We start from the raw sequence: 18,104 nt of genomic DNA, 5'->3' as shown, positions 1-18,104 counted from the left end.
AGGCCGACGTAGAGTGTGACCTCAGTGGAGGTGGGCGGGGAGAAGGAGGATGGCGGGTGGCAAGTGTGGAGGCAACGCCTTTGGGGCCAGGAGCTGCCTGGTTTTAGTATTCTCGGGGGAGGAGCTGGTCTGCAGCGGGCGGAGCTACGAACCCGGCCGGGCTTAGTTTGTGCGCTTCGGCTGGTGGCTCTCTTTCTTTAGCCGCCTACATTGTGGCTGCCAGCCCGAGCCATGGGCTGCCGGGCTCTCCTGCTCCTGTCTTTCATATCACTCGGGGCAGCCACAACCATCCGGCCTAGGCTAAAGACCCTCGGCAGCCCGGACTTGTCAACCACTCCCATACCCGACCCTGCTGTAACCAGTAACTACTCAGTTCTTTACTTCCAACAGAAGGTAAGCGGAGGCTGGGGAGTAAGGGTTCCAGGTCTCACGTCCCAACCGCCCGCCCGTACCTTGCTTGGCTGTTACAGCTTGATGGAGCACCGCCACCCACTCCAGAATTCAGACTCTGATACTTAGGACTTGGCTTGGTTTTAGTTCACATTTTCTGGAGGGTAGCCTTAAGCCTTAATTATTCGAGTATTCCCCAACAGAGACCACGAGAAATTTATTCCTCCAGTTGTGGAGGTCCAGGATACATATTTTAAACACTTCATCTCAGAAAATGCTTCAATCTAAACTCTTTTTTTTTTTTTTACCTTGGATAAAACCAAATTATGAAGACTAACCTTTGACCCCATATCTCTCAACTCAAATTCTAATGTATGGAGGCTAACCTTCACCTTTAGGTCTCTCAACACAAATATTAATGTACCCATTACATAATATAACAGTGTAAAGCGCCAGCCTCTTCGCTTAGCTAAACTGCTTCTCTCAGCTGAAATGTTACCTTTAGAGGCTGAAGGTCTGTGTCCGGATCTGAGGTGAGTGCAAGGATCAGGTCTTTCTGGTCTTTAACTTGAGTTCACGGTTTAAGACAGGCTTCTCCAGTGCCTTTGTATTTAGCTGCAGCATGAGACATTAATTACCCTATAGGTCTGAATGGAAAAGTACCTGTGTCTTCTATAATGACAAGGATATATAATTCTATAGTTCTAGGAGTCTCTGAGGCCTGAATGCACAAGGCACTGGGATTAGAAAGAATACAGTAGTATGATCTTGGCTTTAGAAATCACACCAGGATTCTGGCCTCACTCTGTAATCTCAGACAGGTTACAGTTAGTTTCTGAGCCAAGTTTCTTTGTTTACTGAAGAAAGTTGTAGTGATGACTAACTGAAGAAGACTATCCCTGGCAGAGTAGCTGTCCTAAAAAGACAGTTATTGATGTGTGATTACTGATGTGAAGTTTGACTAGGAATTTAGGAAAGACTGAAAACATGGGGTTGTAGAGCAATTTAACTTTGAAGTAAAAAACAGGCCTAGAAATTTGAGTTTGGGTTTCTAAAAAAAAAAAAGAAAAAAAGAAAGCAAGCATTTTAATTTTAGCTGAGGTAGCAGAAGTCTTTCTGGGACAGCCCCTTTAATCTCCACAGTGTCTTCATTTGTAAATTGAGAAGTTGGAGTCAGGAGTTTTATGCTTTCCCTAGGAAGACCTTTCTGTGGAACCAGCTGCTATGGCTGTCTAGCTGAAGAGAAGGCTGTGTTAAGAACCTGTACCTCTGCTCTCCACCCACACTTACTGTAAAACAATGTTGAACTAAGGGCTTTCCCTATGGAACTACCCTTAATCCTTGTACTGAAACTTTTTGGAAAATTTTTTACACATATGTAATTCTTTACTGCATCAGGTTATTACTAAGTTGGAGGGAGAAGCTTGAGAATATGCTAATTTCTCTCTCCATCTCTCTCTCTCTCTCTCTCTCTCTCTCTCTCTCTCTCTCTCTCTCTGCGTGTGTGTGTGTGTGTGTGTGTGTGTGTGTGTGTGTTACCAGTTTTCATATGAAGGACAGAGGAGGATGTGAGGTGCCCTGTGCTATGACTCTCTGCCTTATTCCCTTGAGTGAGAGATTGAAGAATGTTCTCTTATTGAACCTGGAAGCCTGGCAGTCCCAGTAACCCCCCTGTCTTCATTCACCCATGACCTTGAGGTTCCAAGCAGCTGTGGAGCCGTGGCTGACTTCATGTGGGTGCTAAGGTCTGAACTCAGGTTCTTGCTCACTGAGCCGTCTCCCCATTCCTGTCCCCTCCATTGTTTTTACAAATACAACTTAAGACTTTTTTTAAAAAAAATTCCAGTAGTTAGTTGGCACGTGTCTTAGCTAGGATTTTATTGCAATTTTTTGTTTGTTTGTTTGTTTTGTTTTTCAAGACAGGGTTTCTCTGTGTATAACCCTGGCTGTCCTGGGACACTTTGCAGACCAGGCTGGCCTTGACTCACAGAGATCCACCTGCTTCTGTCTGCCAAGTGCTTTATCCTATGCTTTTAACAATGTAGTGCTTTAACCTGCCAAGGTTAAAGGCTTGCACCACCACACTCAGCTCACAGCGACTCTTATAAAGGCAAACATTTAATTGGGGCTAGCTTACAGTTACAGAGGTTCAGTCCATTATCATCAAGGCAGGAAGCATGGCAGCATCCAGGCAGGCATGGCACTGGAAGAGCTGAGAGTTGTACAACTTGATCTTCAGGCAGCAGGAGACTGGGAGTAGTTTGAGCATATATAAACTCAAAGCCCACCTCCACAGTGACGTACTTTCTTTAACAAGGCCACACCTACTTCAACAAGGCCACACCTACTTCAACAAGGCCATAACTTCTAGTAGTGCCATTCCCTGTGGGTCAAGCATTTATATACATGAGTCTATGGGGGCCATACATGTTCAAACCATCATAGCTAGTATATTTGATTTTACTCAGCAAAACTATACTGTTGGCTTGTACTGAGTTTATACTTTTAGACACTTTTACTGCCATGTCTTATTAATGTGGTGCTAGGAATTAAACCCAGGGCTTTGTCCATGTTAGGCAAGGACCAACTGTGCTATATTTCCATCCCATTTTTATGTTTTTTGTGTGTGTGTTTATGTGGTATATGTGTGGGTATCTGCATGTGTATACAGTTACACATGTATAGATGTGTGGATGTTTGTAGAGACTTTCATCCTTAATTGCTTCCCTTGTAACTTTTTGAGATAGGATTTCTCACTGAATTCAGGCTAGCTGGCCACTGAGCTTTAGACATCTTCCTCTCTCTGCCTGCTCAAGTCTAGGATTATAGGCAAAAAGCCATGTCCAGTTATTTAGAAAGTGTGCATATGAAGAGATTCAGAACTCAGGCTCTTTACTGACTATGCTATCTTCTTAGTCCCACTTATCCATTCTTAATAAAGGTTTATTCTTAAATATAGAACACAGCTCCAAGACAACATGTCATCCTAGCCATAGGTGGCAAGAGAGGTCTTAGCAAGCAAGGCAAATGTTTAAATAGGAATAGAACCAAGGGTCACCATGATCCCCAGACAAGGAACAGCTTTGTTTTGCCAGATTTCTTAATTCTATCTGTGTGCAGAAGGGCTTTCTCTAACCTTTGCTTTTTCTCTCTGAATTTCAAATCTCTTCTTATTTCAGCTTGAATACTTTATCTGTCTTGTTGCCCAGACTTTGAGCTACTTCTGCATTGCTGTGATTATGCCTATTTTGGAAACTGCTGGTCATTTGCACCCAGCTCTTCCTCTTAACTTCTGCTCAGTATTTATGTTAGTCTTTGTCTTGTTTCAGTGTGGGCCTCATGACTGTCAGCACCTGCAGGCCTTCCCACAGCTTCTCGGTTAGTTGTGGGGTAAACACATCAGTGGCCTGGGTATGTTGATGTATGCACATTCTTTCAGTTCTGCTTTCTGTTCCTGTTTGGAGTTCCTCTTACCAACTTTTGCCCCAGTGGCCTGTTGTCTACTAAAATGCAGCTGCAAGAAGCTGCTTGGAAGAAGATACTGATAATAATCTTTCCCTTCTTCCTTGTACTCTTCTTTCTCTCATCACTGGCTTCTGCTGATGACCTTTTCCTTAGGCCTGGAGTAAAACTACTATTATATGAGCTCTTAACTGTTGCTGTGTTTGATGATAGAAACGTTTCTGGAAGGAGTCTTGGAGATCTTGGAACTGGCTTCTTAGATGTGATGGATTGACTTTGATCTACATTATGGAGAGTGGGTGATAATTAGGAACAGAGGTTCCAGAGAGGCAAACTGCTTTGAGAATGAACTTTGGTTTTGCCCGATCTGAGTAAACTGATCCTTTACTTTGGAGGTAGCCCCTACTGTACAGTTAGCAAAAGTGGTAACTATACCACACGTCTCACAGGTTTGTTAGGAAGTGTAGTGATGTGTGCAGAGAGCTCATCTAGCACAGTGCATGTCACTGGGAAGCCAGGAAATGCTAAGCAATAATCATTTTTATCTTCCCGTTCTTAATGCTTTACTTCTTTATTCAGAGTAATACATTTAATGATTCCTTATAGCTAAAATTGTTCTGGAAAACATGAAAATCTTTGAACTTTTTCTGCCACGTTTTATTGGAAAATCTTTGTATTATAAGTTAATAGACTCTTTACATAGGAATTAATGTTTTTCTTCTGTGAAATGATTTTTTTCTCATGTAAACATAAGAATATCAAATAATTTCCGTTTTTTTCTATACAATTTTGAGGTTTGGCAAAATATAGGAAGAAAATTTAGTAATGGATGTTGTTGGAATGGCCTTTTACTATTAAGACTACTAAAATAATAATTTTTTGTAGTAGCCAAGTATCTAACATTTTATCATTTAGTGTTCAAATGTAATTACATACATTTAGTGTTCAAATGTAATGAAATACAAATTAACTTTAGGGTTAACTGTTAGCACTTTTTGTGCTTAATGAGGACTAGACACAGACATTTCAGTGGGTATTCTAGATTTAGCCCTTCGACTAATTTGAGATGTGATCTTGGCCAGTTGCTTAACTTTCTCAATTATTCTGTACTAACATTTAAAATAAGACTGGCCGTGCTAATCTCTGATGCACCTTTAATTCTTTTGTCACTAGAGCCTCTAGTCTGTAGTGCTCTGCAGGAAGAGAAGCAGTGTGGCACAGATTTGAGGTTTTACCATAATGTTAATTGTCCTTGGTGAATTGGTCTTGTGTAGTATTTCCATCTTGACTTTGAATAAGATATGAGCAAAGTACATTTCAACTCAGCAGTTGTCACTTCTACCACTGCATATTTGTGACTTCAGTTTGCTTGGTTATAGGCAGATTGGAAAGGAAAGAATATCAGTAAGGAAGTGTCCTTGTTATATGTCTTAATTGTCTTCACTTCTAATGCCCTACACAGTGCTACTGCATGGTAGGCAGGTTTTTACTTCCCCTGAATCCCCCCACTCAGATCGAGTCCTGCTGCACATCATGTACTGGCTTAGAATTTGAGATCCTCCTCCCTCAGACTTCCCTGCAGAGAGACTGGAGTTTGGTTCTCAGCATCCATATGAAGTGCCAGATCCAGGATGATCTGATACCTCTGGCTTACCTACACAGAGAAACACACAATATACATAATTGCACATAAAGGCAGTTCTACATTAATACTTTATATATTTTGAAGTTATATGTATGGAGGAGAATTATGAAAATATTTTTGTTATGGCTCACAATATTTAAAAGTTCTAGTTATCATTCACTAATTGTAAATGAAGTAACATTTATTGAGTATATATTTTGGGCCAGATATTATATACTTCTTTTTGACAGTGTTTTATCCATGCTAGTCAAGTGCTCTGTCACTGAGCTACATGCTTAATCTTTCATATCTGATTGAATATATTACAACTCTTTCTTGAAATGTAGGTTTTAATAGAAGTTACAGGAAGTAGCTTGATTGAGTTATTAAAGGATAATAATTGTGCCACTTTTTAATCTGTTGCTTCAATATCTCTGGTTTTTCCTTGGCATTATCATGCCCATATGTTATAAGTAATAATAAAAATCCCTGGTGAATCTGTTTATTCTCCACATTATTATTTAGCCTTTATAACAATCTTGTAAGATTGTTGCCCATTTTAGAAGTGGGACTGGTAGAATTTAGAAAACTCAAAGGAAGATACATCTTGTTTATTCCATTTGTAAAATGTCTAGGTTTTCAAGCTGAAACTGTAACTAATTTGTGCTGTACTTGTAAAGTGGGGTCTTGTTACTCTTAAAAATTATGGTCTTGAAGCACATATGATGGTGTAGGAAAATGTTCATCATCAGTGGTTAAGGAAAACAGAAAAGTGAGAGTATCATATTGCATTAATCCATTTCCCACTGCTCTAGCTAAGTGTCTGAAGGTGAGTACTTTATAAGCAGCAAAACAGTGTTGAGTATGACAGCTTAGGCAGCAGCATGGCATTGAGTCTGGTAGCTGCATCATATCACTGCAGTGCCTAATATAGGGAGATAATATATGGTAAGACAGGGAGCTAGAGAACACAGGAGGCAGCCTGTTCTTTTATAACAAGTCTTAGGAAAACTCATTTTCTGAGTTAATTTCTAGAGGAGAGTGCCCCAGTCCCACGGAGCCTTGAACTGGGATCAGAAGACCTGGAAGAGAGAACTGGGGTCCGGGGGTACTCAAAGAACCATGGCTTGTCTAGAGTCTGATCAAACCTCTTTTTTAATTTTTCCACACAGGGGTTATATACTCATAGAGGCAGGATGTAGGGAGGGGGATGACGCAGGAGCATAGGTGTTCTCATGGGGAGTACAGATATCTTTCAGAACAGAGTATTGGCTGGGTGAAGAAGCAGGGAACAGGTCACTATGACTCTGTCTATGATTCATTTGTTCTTCTCTAAGCTGGTACTTTCCACCAAGGCTACCTATCTACAAGGTCTATAGCTATCTGTTCTAGAGTTAGTGTTTTCCCACAGACACCAAGACTTTGTGTTAGAAGGCATGTATGGCTCATTTAGGCCTATGGCTGACTTAGGCCTTCAGTGTATAAGCAAGGTTGCTTCCAACAGGAGAGTGGCCCCAAATGACCTACTTAGGTCCCACTAGGCTCCACCTCTTACAGATTTCACCACTTCCTAATGTCTTTGCTCATGACCAAACTCTAAGTGCGTGAATCTGTGGAGGGGACAAACTACATCCAAACCACTGCAAATGTGTCTTTAAGTTCATGTATTATTTATTGGTTGCTTGTCTTATTCTATGCACTGTTCTAATGAATAGGGAGAGAACTTTCTCTATAGTATTCTAGGCACAGGGGTGATCAGATACACAAACTCAAGAGATAGGTGTGTGTCTGGTGAGAACAATTCTAAGGCCAGTGTGGCTAGGGTACATGTGTCAGGAAGGGAGAGGTAGTAGGTAGAAAAAGGAGACAGACTACATGGGGACCTTGAGATTATAAAGAATTGAGTCTTTATTAAGAATTAGGTGAGAAGCCTTTTGAATAGTAACAGCAGAAGAGTGACATGTTCTGACTGATGTTTTAACAGACATGATCTGGCTATTGTGTTAAGGATGGACTGTGGAGGGGAACCAGCTAGAGCAGGAAGAGTAAGCTACTGCAAAATAATAATAATAAATAATAATAATAATTCAGATTACAGTGTTGGCTTGAATTAGTAGCATAGTAGTTGAAGCATGAGAAATGCTCAAGTTCAGGGATTTCTTTGAAGATATCCTTCAAAGAGGTATAGTTGATGTAGATGTGAGGTAAGAGATAAATGGAAGTCGAGGGTGTTTTCATGGTTTCTTGACCTGAACATATTGGAAGATGACATTGTCATGTACTAAGATGGGGAGGCTTTGGGAGGAATACATTTGGAGATGGGAGGAGATAAAGAACTCGTTCCTAGGTGTGAACTCCTACTTGAGTCAGGAGTTCAGAAGAAAGGTAGAGCAGGGAGTATAGTTGAAGCTGTTTTAGTGTGCCGATAAGCTATAAAGTCAATGCTGGAAAAGAACAGAGGAGCTAGTGAAGATGTTTCCTTATACATGGATGTTCATCTTGGCTGAAGATGGTGAAGAATGCTTGCATTTTCTGTTACTGGGGAAGCAGAGACGGAAAGATCACGTGATTCTAGGCCAGCCCAGACAGCTAGGTGAGACATGGCCATCAAGTAACACTTCAAGGGCGTGATTACAGCCATTGGCCATAGGATCTAAGCCATGTAAGCAGGTGAGTGAGGCTGAGTTAAGGGCAGTAGTGAGGCCTAAGGACTTAGGGACCGACACTCACTGCTAGGTTGGTGTGACCGGGGATGACAAGTTCGAGGATTTGAAAAAGTGGACGATGGAAAAAAATGCAACAAGACAGACACACAGGAACAATTGCATGGGTGTTATGTAGAATGATAGTAAGCAAGGAGATGAAATTGCCATAGAAGAGGAGATATGAACAGGGTCACGAGTGATTTCACAAGACCGCTGGAAGTATTGTCTAGCTTGATGATGACATTTTAAGGCAGGAATTGGGAAGGGAGAATGGAGACATAGAAGCATAGAGCTTACCCACCCCAACTCGAGGGTATTGGGAAGATGGTGAGAGAGACAGAATTTGGGGGTGCCTTAAAATCACAGAAATCAACCCAGAGTAGACATTGGCTCCGACCCTTTGACCTCTCCCACGTGTCTGCTTTCAGTCCCTTCTGGCTGTTGCAGGAAGACATTCATACACTCACTTCCATGGTTCCCCCATGATTGCTTTTAAGCCATTCTTAAATTCTTCCTAGGTGGTCTCTTTGAACCCTTCCCTGCCCATCTCCATTTTCTTCTCCCTAAGTCCATGCCTCTTTCCTCCCACCCCCAAATAATACCAATAGTAAATAATAGACATCATTTGACCTAGTACTATGTGCCAGGCAGTGTTCCAAGCACTTAATACATATTAACTTATTGCTTCTCAAAGTGACTCCTGCTGTGACATCTTGGTACTATGCCTCTAACTTACTTATGGGGAAACTGAGCCACAGAGTGTTTTCTATTTTAATCCCTATTCCAGTCTGCCTCCTGATATTCCTCTGTGACATTTCTTGTAGGTCTTATTCAGAACTAGTCTCATCTGGTTAGATAATTTAGTATGACTTTCTCTCTGCAGGCCAATTATTACAAAACATTTGATGATATGTGTAGCTGCCCGTTCTGCTGCTCCGGTCCGCAGGTCAGGGCCTAGCAAGAGAGAGAGTGGGGATGGAGACGCGAAGAATGGAGACAAGACAGGGAGTCTGATCAAGTCTTGTTCATTGGAAGGAAATCCTGGGTATTTATACCCTTTACCACGTGCCTTGCCCTCGTGGACAAGCACAGCTGAAGGCACTACGTCATGTGCCTAGCAGCGTGGATATCATGTGCGCCTAGCTAGCTGTGAGGAGACCACGTGCACCCAGCAGCGTGGATATCACGTTCGCCTTGCAGCTGGTGGCACTAAACAGCAAAACAAGATATGTGAGAAAAACAAGATGTTTATCAGAGTGTGCTCAGTTGTTGTGGGCTGTTGAAAACAAGTCTCTTGTCAGGGTATATGGCCTGAGATGGCTGCAAAGATGATAGCCACTTTCGGCTAGGGGTCGGCTCCCAACAGATATGCATATAAACATCATTCATGGCTTTGGAGACAGCAGATTGACTTCTCCTCAGGAGCTCATTTTCTGCTTAGGCAATAAAAATATAACAAGCAAGTAAACATTAAGATTGCAGCTGAGGGACTGGAGCAATGACTCAGTGGTTAAGAGCCCCAGTACCCACTCTTAGACTACAGAGTGAGACCCTGTCTTAGACCAAGGGAGGCATGGGGAGAACAGAAGCCTGCAGCACTGACAGGTTTTCACTCTATGGCTGCAGCCCACTGTTAAGTTTCTAATCTGTTCTCCACACATGTTGTCCCTTCCTGGCTCTACTCCGAAGCCCACGTTGTTCCCTTCAGTTGGCTCTTTGTTAGCCTTTCCTGCCTTTATCAGTCTAATCCAGTCATCCTCCAGTCATCCGTGTCTAAAGCCCCATCGAAGACACTGCCACAGCCAGTGTCACAGTCATTTCAAAATCTGGAGAGGATGGCTGGCCAGCTCTATATTTTTATGGTGCCAGGTATCTTTTTCCTTCCTTGTGTTATGGTATTTGTTTTGTAGCCTTCTAGTAATGCCCCTCCCCTTATCTCCTTTAGACAGGTTCTCAGTGGATAGTACAGGCTAGCTTCAAACTGTCTACATCCAAAGTGCTTGCCACCACATCTGACTTGTTACTCATTTAAAAAAACTAGACCATTGTCTTGAAAACATCCATGTTCTCCCATGGCATGCTGAATTCTTAGGATGCTGTCTTCACAAATCTTATTCTGTTTCCATTTGCCTTCCCTCTTGTCCACTTCAACAGACATTGAAATAAGGAAGAGCTGTGTGTCTGGGATGGTGACAGTTACATAAGTCTATGTCCCAAGGGTCTGTTTCTTCTTGATGAGCAGCACATGAGAGTAGGTCTGTTTGTTTTCATTCTGTTCAATAGCCTGTAAGTTGCAGCTAGAACTATTTTGGTCCTCCTTCTAGCTTGCCTAAAAAGAGATTCACAAGGTAATGACTTAAACAACTTAATTCCAGACTTTTCTTTGGGATATAGATGGTGGCTGTAGAAAGGGTAAAAAAATGAAAATATTAGGGAAAATGTGGGCCAGGAAGATACCTCAGTCAGTTAAGTGCTTGCCTTAGAAGCATGAGGCCCAGAGTTTGATCCCTAGTACAAAACAAAATGACAAAACCCTGAGTGTGGTGGCCTGCATTTATCATTTCCAGCCCTAAGGAAGTGGAGACCAGTGGATCTCTTGCACTTGCTAGCTAGCCAGCCTTGCCTGTTTGTCTAACTGCAGGCCAGTGAAAGACCTTGTCTCAAAACAAGCATGCATCTCCATGCAATCACATTAAGCCAGCTGTAGAAAGACAAGGGAAGTGTCTTCTCTCATTGAGCAACATGGTGATCAGCAGAAAATGTCTTTTTAATTTTTTTTTTCAGCAGTAAAGAAGAATGGAATGGAATTGTGCATGTAAGCCACATTTTCCTGTCCACTTCTCTGTTGTTGGACTCTTGGACTGGTTCTGTGACTTAGCGATTGTTACTAGACCGGCAGTATTTGTATGGTGGTTAATTGTCTCCCAGTCAAGCTTACTAGAGAGTTAAAGGAAACATGATTTTGTTTTTTCATTTACAAACCAAGTCTAATTATCTATAGATCTTCATTTACCCTTGTATGGATTATTAACTCAGGTTCCACGTAGTGCTACTATTAGTGAGAAGTCCTCTCCAGCTGTCCACGCCTCTACCCAGTCCATGACGATGTTCTTCCTGATTACATTTTATAGGCAGATACATCACTTAGGAAAAAAAAAAAAACAGGTTGTTAAAGTCAGATTCTCTGGGGGCTTTCTCTGAACCGTGCTGCAATCTAGAGGAGAAAAAAAAAAACTTTCCCTTTGCTCCCTGAAGATCCTCTGCAATAAATTGGAACACAGACTGAAGAGAACACACACACAGGTCTAATAACATGCACATGTGCCCAGGGAAATATCACAGGAATATGGCCTCTGATGATTCAATATGATTCAGGTGCTTATTCTGAAAGGCGTATGAGAGAATGTAGACAATTTTGAGGGCTTCTAATTCTGGAGACAGAAATTAGTTTGTAAAGTTATTCTCTTTGGAATTAGAAGGAGCCTACAGGACAGACATTACCATGTGGCAAAATTCATTCCTCAGTCCTCCTTTTGTTACAAATAATGAGACTTGAGATGGGGCTTTGCAGTGGTGGAGATTCTGTTCAGGAACAAGGTCTTTCGTGTATTCAAGTCTGCCTTCTAATTCCTCTTTCATCCTGCTATATTATAGAACATTTTTGGTTTTGAAAGGGAGAAAGTGTACTTCAAAGTTATCACTATGTTTTAATTAGTACCATTATTATTGATTCATATTCCTTCCCCAGCTGTGTGTGTGTGTTTGACCCTTGATTCAAGTGTCACTTTAGGGAAGTTTTCCATAGGAGTCCACATATGATAAAAAAAGCATGCTATATTTTTCCCTGTCCTGCAAGTTTGGGCAAGGACTTTGTGATTTAATACCCAATTTAAATAAGGAACTACAAGCCAGATAATGACTCTGACTCACCAGACAAGAAAGTAGGGAAGTACTTGTTATTCTTTGTCAAGTTTTTTCCTATGCAGTTTGAAGTAGGGTCATGCTGCAGACACTGTCCTTTTAAACACTCGGAAACCTCTGCCACTTCCTGATACTGGTGGGTTCTTCCCGTGAGGGAGCAGGTTATGGGACACGAAAAGCAGGGGTGACAGCTTTCTTGTCTTTGGTGCTGATGAGTCTCCTATCCCTTGACCATTGCTTTTCCCTGATAATGAGAGATTCAGGCTAAGTGGAGAATCAGTCTGCCTGTGCTTGTGCTCTAATCTCTCAGGTAAGGCATAACCACTCTTTATAAGGCAGGAGTTCATATGATTGACCCTCTCTTCTCATTTGAGTGCACCTACCTTGATCTTGATTGTTGTGGCCCTGGAAGGTCTGCTCTAATACCACGGCTCATCTTTTCTCACACACACCTAACAAGTGCAGGCAGCTCTAGCTGATGATGTGCTTTCCATGGCTTGACTTTTAAGTTCTAAATCATCTGACCTTGACCTTCTAAGATTTCTTGCCCAACTCATTCAGAGCTGAGCTAATAATTACATGTAATTTTAAAGCATGTATGTGTGTGCGTGTGCGTGTGCGTGTACGTGTGTGTGTGTGTGTGTATCAGAGGTACTATACAGGCTGCTGGGGTGGATGGTCATCAGCAGGCTTTCTTAACTGTGGACCCTGTGTACAGACCTGCCAGTTGGCTAGACTCACTAGTCCAGTAGTAGTTTGCTATGGAGAAATCAACCTTTTTGATGGGGTTTGTCCCAAAGGAGAGAATCCACATTGGATTCTATAAACTCCACGAAAAGCCCTTGGCTAGGGAGGTCATATTCCCTAGCGAGATGCTGTTTTGCTAAATGGACATGATGCACCTGTCAAATCCCATCCTAAATAATTATGTTCATGCTTATAGAATAATATTGCTATCAGCTTTGCTCAGAGAAATTTCTTTCTGCAGTGGACAGCAATAACTGCAGAGTCTCATAGCTCATCAAACGGCTGAGAATAAGTGTCTGTTGATGCTTAGCCATAAATGAGCTCTCTAAATTGCCCTCTCCTAGGCTTAGGGGAAGTTGCAGAAGACAGGGTAAAAAGAATGTAAACCTGAGGAAGGATTGGGAGTCTTTGGGGCATGACATAACAATTGGACTTCTGAACTCACAGAAACTGTGATTACCTACACAAGATGGTGGTCCATCTATTACGTTTCTGGAGCTCTTGGAGCTCATGAAATCCCACCCTCCTGAAGATCTATAAGTAGTAATGGCTTATAGGGGAAGGAGAAGCATAGTCTTTAATGGTATAGTTGCAGATAAGGTGCCTATGTGCCTATAAGCAGCCCTAGTGGAAAACTGGATCATTAAAAAGAAAATGGAAAGCACTTGTTACACAAACATGAAGACTTCAGTTTGAATCCCTCAAACTTACAGCCAACAATGTTAATGCCTCTGTAGTCCCAGTGCTTCTATGGAGACATAGGAGATGGAAAGAGGAAAATCCCTACAAAACCATGGACCAGCAGCCAAGTCCACACAGTGCTGAAAAACAAAGAGGCCCTATGTCAAGATGGAATGTGAGGATTACCACCCACAGTTGCCAGTTGATTTCCATATGAGCTTTGGTATATGCATGCCCCTCTCCAGAGATGTAACATCAAAGTAGAAGGGGATTCTAATTGGAAGTTGAAGGGGATCAGTGGGAATAAGAATGCAATGGGAGAGATAACAGGTAAATGTGATGCAATGCACTATGTACTATATGAAAATCATATGTATGGCTGTTGGTAAGAACAAAACACTCCTTGAAAACCCACACCCTTCTTGGCTTTTCTCCTTTAATATAAATTTTGGATAAAACCTTTTTTTAAAATAAAATAAACTCCAACTCTACTTCACACTGACTTTTTCTAAAATTACTTTCTATGGCAGTCATGAATCCTAGCATCGCCCATGAGGAGGTGGAGTATCTGTAAAGACCTGTTAAGGATGCTAATTGGCACAGTGTTGTGTCTCCTGCTCTGTGCTCCCACTGACCTTAATTGTTTACAGATTTTTTTTCCCTTGACAATAGATGCCTCTTGTTTTTAACAAGGGTGGGTGGGTTTCATACACATTTTCATCTATCGTTCCTTTGTCTTTAGATCTATCCTCCCTTGCTTTCCCTCAGTGTTCACATACTTGTGAACCTGCAGGTCTTGTTGAGGTTTTCTGACTTGCACTACTTACCTGTTCATTGGCAAGAGGAAAGCAGAATCTCATCTATTTTGAAGATGAATAAAAGGGGTCATTCCCAGATGGTGAGCTCTGTGAGGTCACTTGCAAATGATGGTAATTACCTTCTCATTGCAGATGGCCAGCACTGTAGTTTTGAAGGGTGAGGTCTCTTTACTAAGTATAAATGGTAGAGTAATTATTGTACCTAAGTCAAGTTACCTCAGAATGTGACACTTTGTTTTTTCTATCTTGGAGTGTATAGTAGCATAGGTATAAGACATGTTTATTTTATTTTATTAGGACACTAAGGATTAAACCCAGGGCTTTGTACATGCCAGGCTATCCCTGGTTGACTGACTTCTGCAATTAATCTGTCAAAATAAAACTGCTGTACTTGTGTTTACTTTTCCTGTGACTTGCCTCCAGAATGTAAGCCCTGTGACCACACTGACCATATGCATTTGTTCATCCGTAAAGCTCTGATAATTGCCCACAGTGGTTAGTCAAGGAATGCTTGTCTGGTGAAATGTGTTAGCTAGTGATGGCCAATTGTTTGCACATCCTATTAACTCTGGGAAGCTGTCATCAAAGATGTTGACATAGTGCCAAAGCACCTGAAAGTAATCAAAGGAAGCCACAGGATCTCTTTTGAACTTGCTGCTATTGTTCTGAGTTTTGGTTTTAGCTGAGGATGTCCTTTTTCCCTTCCTTTATCTTTTTTACAGTGCTCCAAACAATGAGTGGTCTGTAGAGTGTATTTTTAAGATGATAAGAAATCCCTGGAGGTCTTTTATAGTGAATCAGTATTGAATTTGATGTTGGAGGTCCCCAGAAGGAAAAGAGCTCAGGACTGCTTTCTTCAGTTGCTTCCTTTGGCAGGTCCCATTCCTTTGGGGACTTTGTAAATTTCATTTTCCCCGTGTGTCCTTTAAAAATCATGCATTTGTTCAGCGTAACAAAATAATGTGTTTTAGCACAATCATCTACAAGGAGAGCATTGTATGTTTTCTAAATTAGTGTTTGTCACAAGTGTGATTTGCAAAAGATTCTCTCTTGGTGAGGATGATTCGTATTTTAGTGTTATGACCTAATATTTTCCTGCATGTTCTTTTCTTAACACATGCAGTTTCTCAGTTGAGGATAAAGGTCAGTGGTAGAGCAATTTTCTGGCATGCACTGTGCTTGCTACCCAATCCCCATCTGTTTTGTCAGTTACCATACTAAAATAAAGTTTATCACTGTCCAAGTCCCCTTCCTGTCCCCATAGTGTTTCTCCTCTGTATTCATGTCACATACAGTCATCCAGCTATGTAGACATTTGAATCTAGATTCTGCATTCAAGAGAAAACAGGCAATATTTGTCTTTCCTTTTTTCCACATCACCTTCTCTTGTTTTCCAGTGTCTTTAGATCTCCCTCATCCTCCTGAATAATCCCTCTTTCATTTTATATGTGTGTGTGCCCATATGTATAATGGCACCCTAGGCTGTGCATATGGTAGAAAACCAGTAACATTTATCTGAGTCTGATGTATTTCACTTAACTAAATGATCCCCATCATTCATTTCCCTGCAAATAATATAATTCTATTCTTTATGGCTGAATAAAATTTCCTGTGAATGTATACTACATTTTTATTATTCATCTGTTGATGGACATCTTAGCTGATTCCATGTTGTAGCTATTGTGATTAGAGCCACAGTTTTTAAAAGAAGAAACATGAATGACTAATAAATATGTGAAAATATGTTCAATTTCCTTAGTCATGGAAATGCAGATCAAAATAACATGGAGACTGCATCTCAGAATGGCTGTCACCAAGAAAACACAAAATTCTGGCAAAAGTGGTGGCATTTTACACTACTGATGGTTATGAAAATTGGCTTTTGGAACAAAGAAGTATAAGCCCAAAAGTGAATGTGTAGCTTGGGTTTTTCTTACTGCATGGCAGTCAGGAGTGACGATAGTAACTGTCTTGCCCACCATCCTCTATCATAGCATTTTTATAAAAAATCTCTACCTACTGTGTCTAGCCTTTAGACAAATGCAGTAAAGCTGTCTGCACAAATTTGATCTTGAGAACTGTGCGTGCTTTTCTCATTGTTTTGGGTCATGTTCTTCTTGGGGTTGGGTTCCCTCTGTTTCCACAGCGGCTGCAGAATCAAAGTATGTGATGTATTACTGTATTTTCTATGTATCCATGGACCTTCCATATGCCAGGTATTATACTAATCACTGATGACTTGACAGGTGACAAAGTCCCTGTCTCAAGTTCTGTCTCCTGTGATCTTAATAATTCACTCACTGCTAGTTTGAGAGACAATCTCAGATTTCAGCCAAGTTTCTGTTTGTGGGAAGACTTTCATCTAGATAAAATGGCAGCTTGATCAACCTAATGTCATTTCCTACCCTGTTAAAATAATAAATTAAATAAATCCCCATGGTGGGTTTGCTATTGTGTTCCTGAATGAAACACACACACACACACAGACACACACACACACACACACACATAGACACACACACACACACGCAGTTAATCAACCTTCTGTTAATAATCCCGAGTTATTACTTACTAAATTCTATATTCTATCTTGGCTGCTCTGGACCCAGAGTGCTGCCCTACTGGGCCATGCTCTGGGTTGTGATCTCCTGGCTTCTTCACAAGGAGACCATGCCTCTCTGTCCTGCACTCTTCTCAGGCATGTCATGTTGGATCTCCTTCTCCCCTCCTCCTCCTGGTCCCAAGCCTGTGAAATTCCAAAAACCCCTCTGTCCTTCCCAGCTATTGGCTGTTGGCATTTTTCTTTACCAGTCAGACCCAACTGGGGGCAGGTTCTCGGAAGCTAAGTGCAGACACTCCTGTAAGCAATCTTGGGACCCAAATTACTATTAGAATACAAGCAGCATTGGGCCACACTCACACACCTCGTTTCATAAAGCCATATCCCTTTTGCCACCAACAGCTTTTAACTTGAAGCTTGCTCGTTACAGCTCATAGTTTTTGCACATGTTCTTCTTCTGTTGCTTGAGTTGCTCATCTGTACCTGAGAGCATTCTTGTTAGGCTTCAAGCTTCAGCATGCATGATCCTGCCTACACTCTGTTTCTCCTGATTCCATGCATGGGATATTAACTCTGCTTCTGAATTCTAGCATTCTGTCCACAGGAATCACTTTTGCCAAGTTCTGAACTTGAGATATTGAATAGGGTCTTACTAAGCTCTTCCCCTCATGTCTTTGTTTAGTGAACATTGATTTCTTGCACAACTTTCTAAAATAACTGTTTTAAGTGAAAGAAAGACTTAATACTGTATGATTCAGTGCAATGTAATCTGTATGTGATTGTATGGTGATTATGGAGGTTGGAAGATTGTGTCACAAACACTGGAACTAGAGTTATAAAAGGCTGTGAGTCACCGTGTAGGTGCTGGGAATTGAATCTGAGTCCTTTGTAAGAGCAACCAGTGATCCAAACCACTGAGCTACCATTCCAGTCCTCAATTTTGAATGTTTTAAAATCTATTTATGAATTACTTTTATTTACCACAGAAACATGCCTATTCTGTTGAGAACTCTCTAATTCTCTTTTAGAGTCACTAGCCCCTTGCAATGATTTCCAACATATATCTTGTCCTCTGATTTTCAAAAGAAGGAAAATGGAGCCAGCTATGGTAGCACACCTTGTAAGATTGCTGAGTTCAAGGTCAGCCTGGGCTACATATTAAGTAGGAGGCAAGTATAAGCCACAGAGTAAACAGA

At 41.3% G+C, this 18,104-nt stretch overlaps 1 protein-coding gene across 1 annotated transcript in view; it reads left to right on the top strand.

Annotated features, from left to right (window-relative positions):
• The first annotated feature begins 163 nt into the window (after positions 1-163).
• The window catches only part of Prcp (prolylcarboxypeptidase), a 47,253-nt gene continuing 29,312 nt past the window's right edge, over positions 164-18,104 (top strand). The window contains exon 1 of the mRNA XM_028770640.1: positions 164-393. Coding sequence (XP_028626473.1) covers positions 232-393 — 162 coding nt within the window. The 5' untranslated portion in view covers positions 164-231. The remainder of the gene's footprint in view (positions 394-18,104) is intronic.

Source organism: Grammomys surdaster, unplaced genomic scaffold (genome assembly GCF_004785775.1).
Source record: "Grammomys surdaster isolate TR1022 unplaced genomic scaffold, NIH_TR_1.0 203, whole genome shotgun sequence".
Classification (NCBI taxonomy): Eukaryota; Metazoa; Chordata; class Mammalia; order Rodentia; family Muridae; genus Grammomys; species Grammomys surdaster.
The sequence above is the reverse complement of the archived record's forward strand: the minus strand, read 5'-3'. Positions and strand labels throughout refer to the sequence as shown.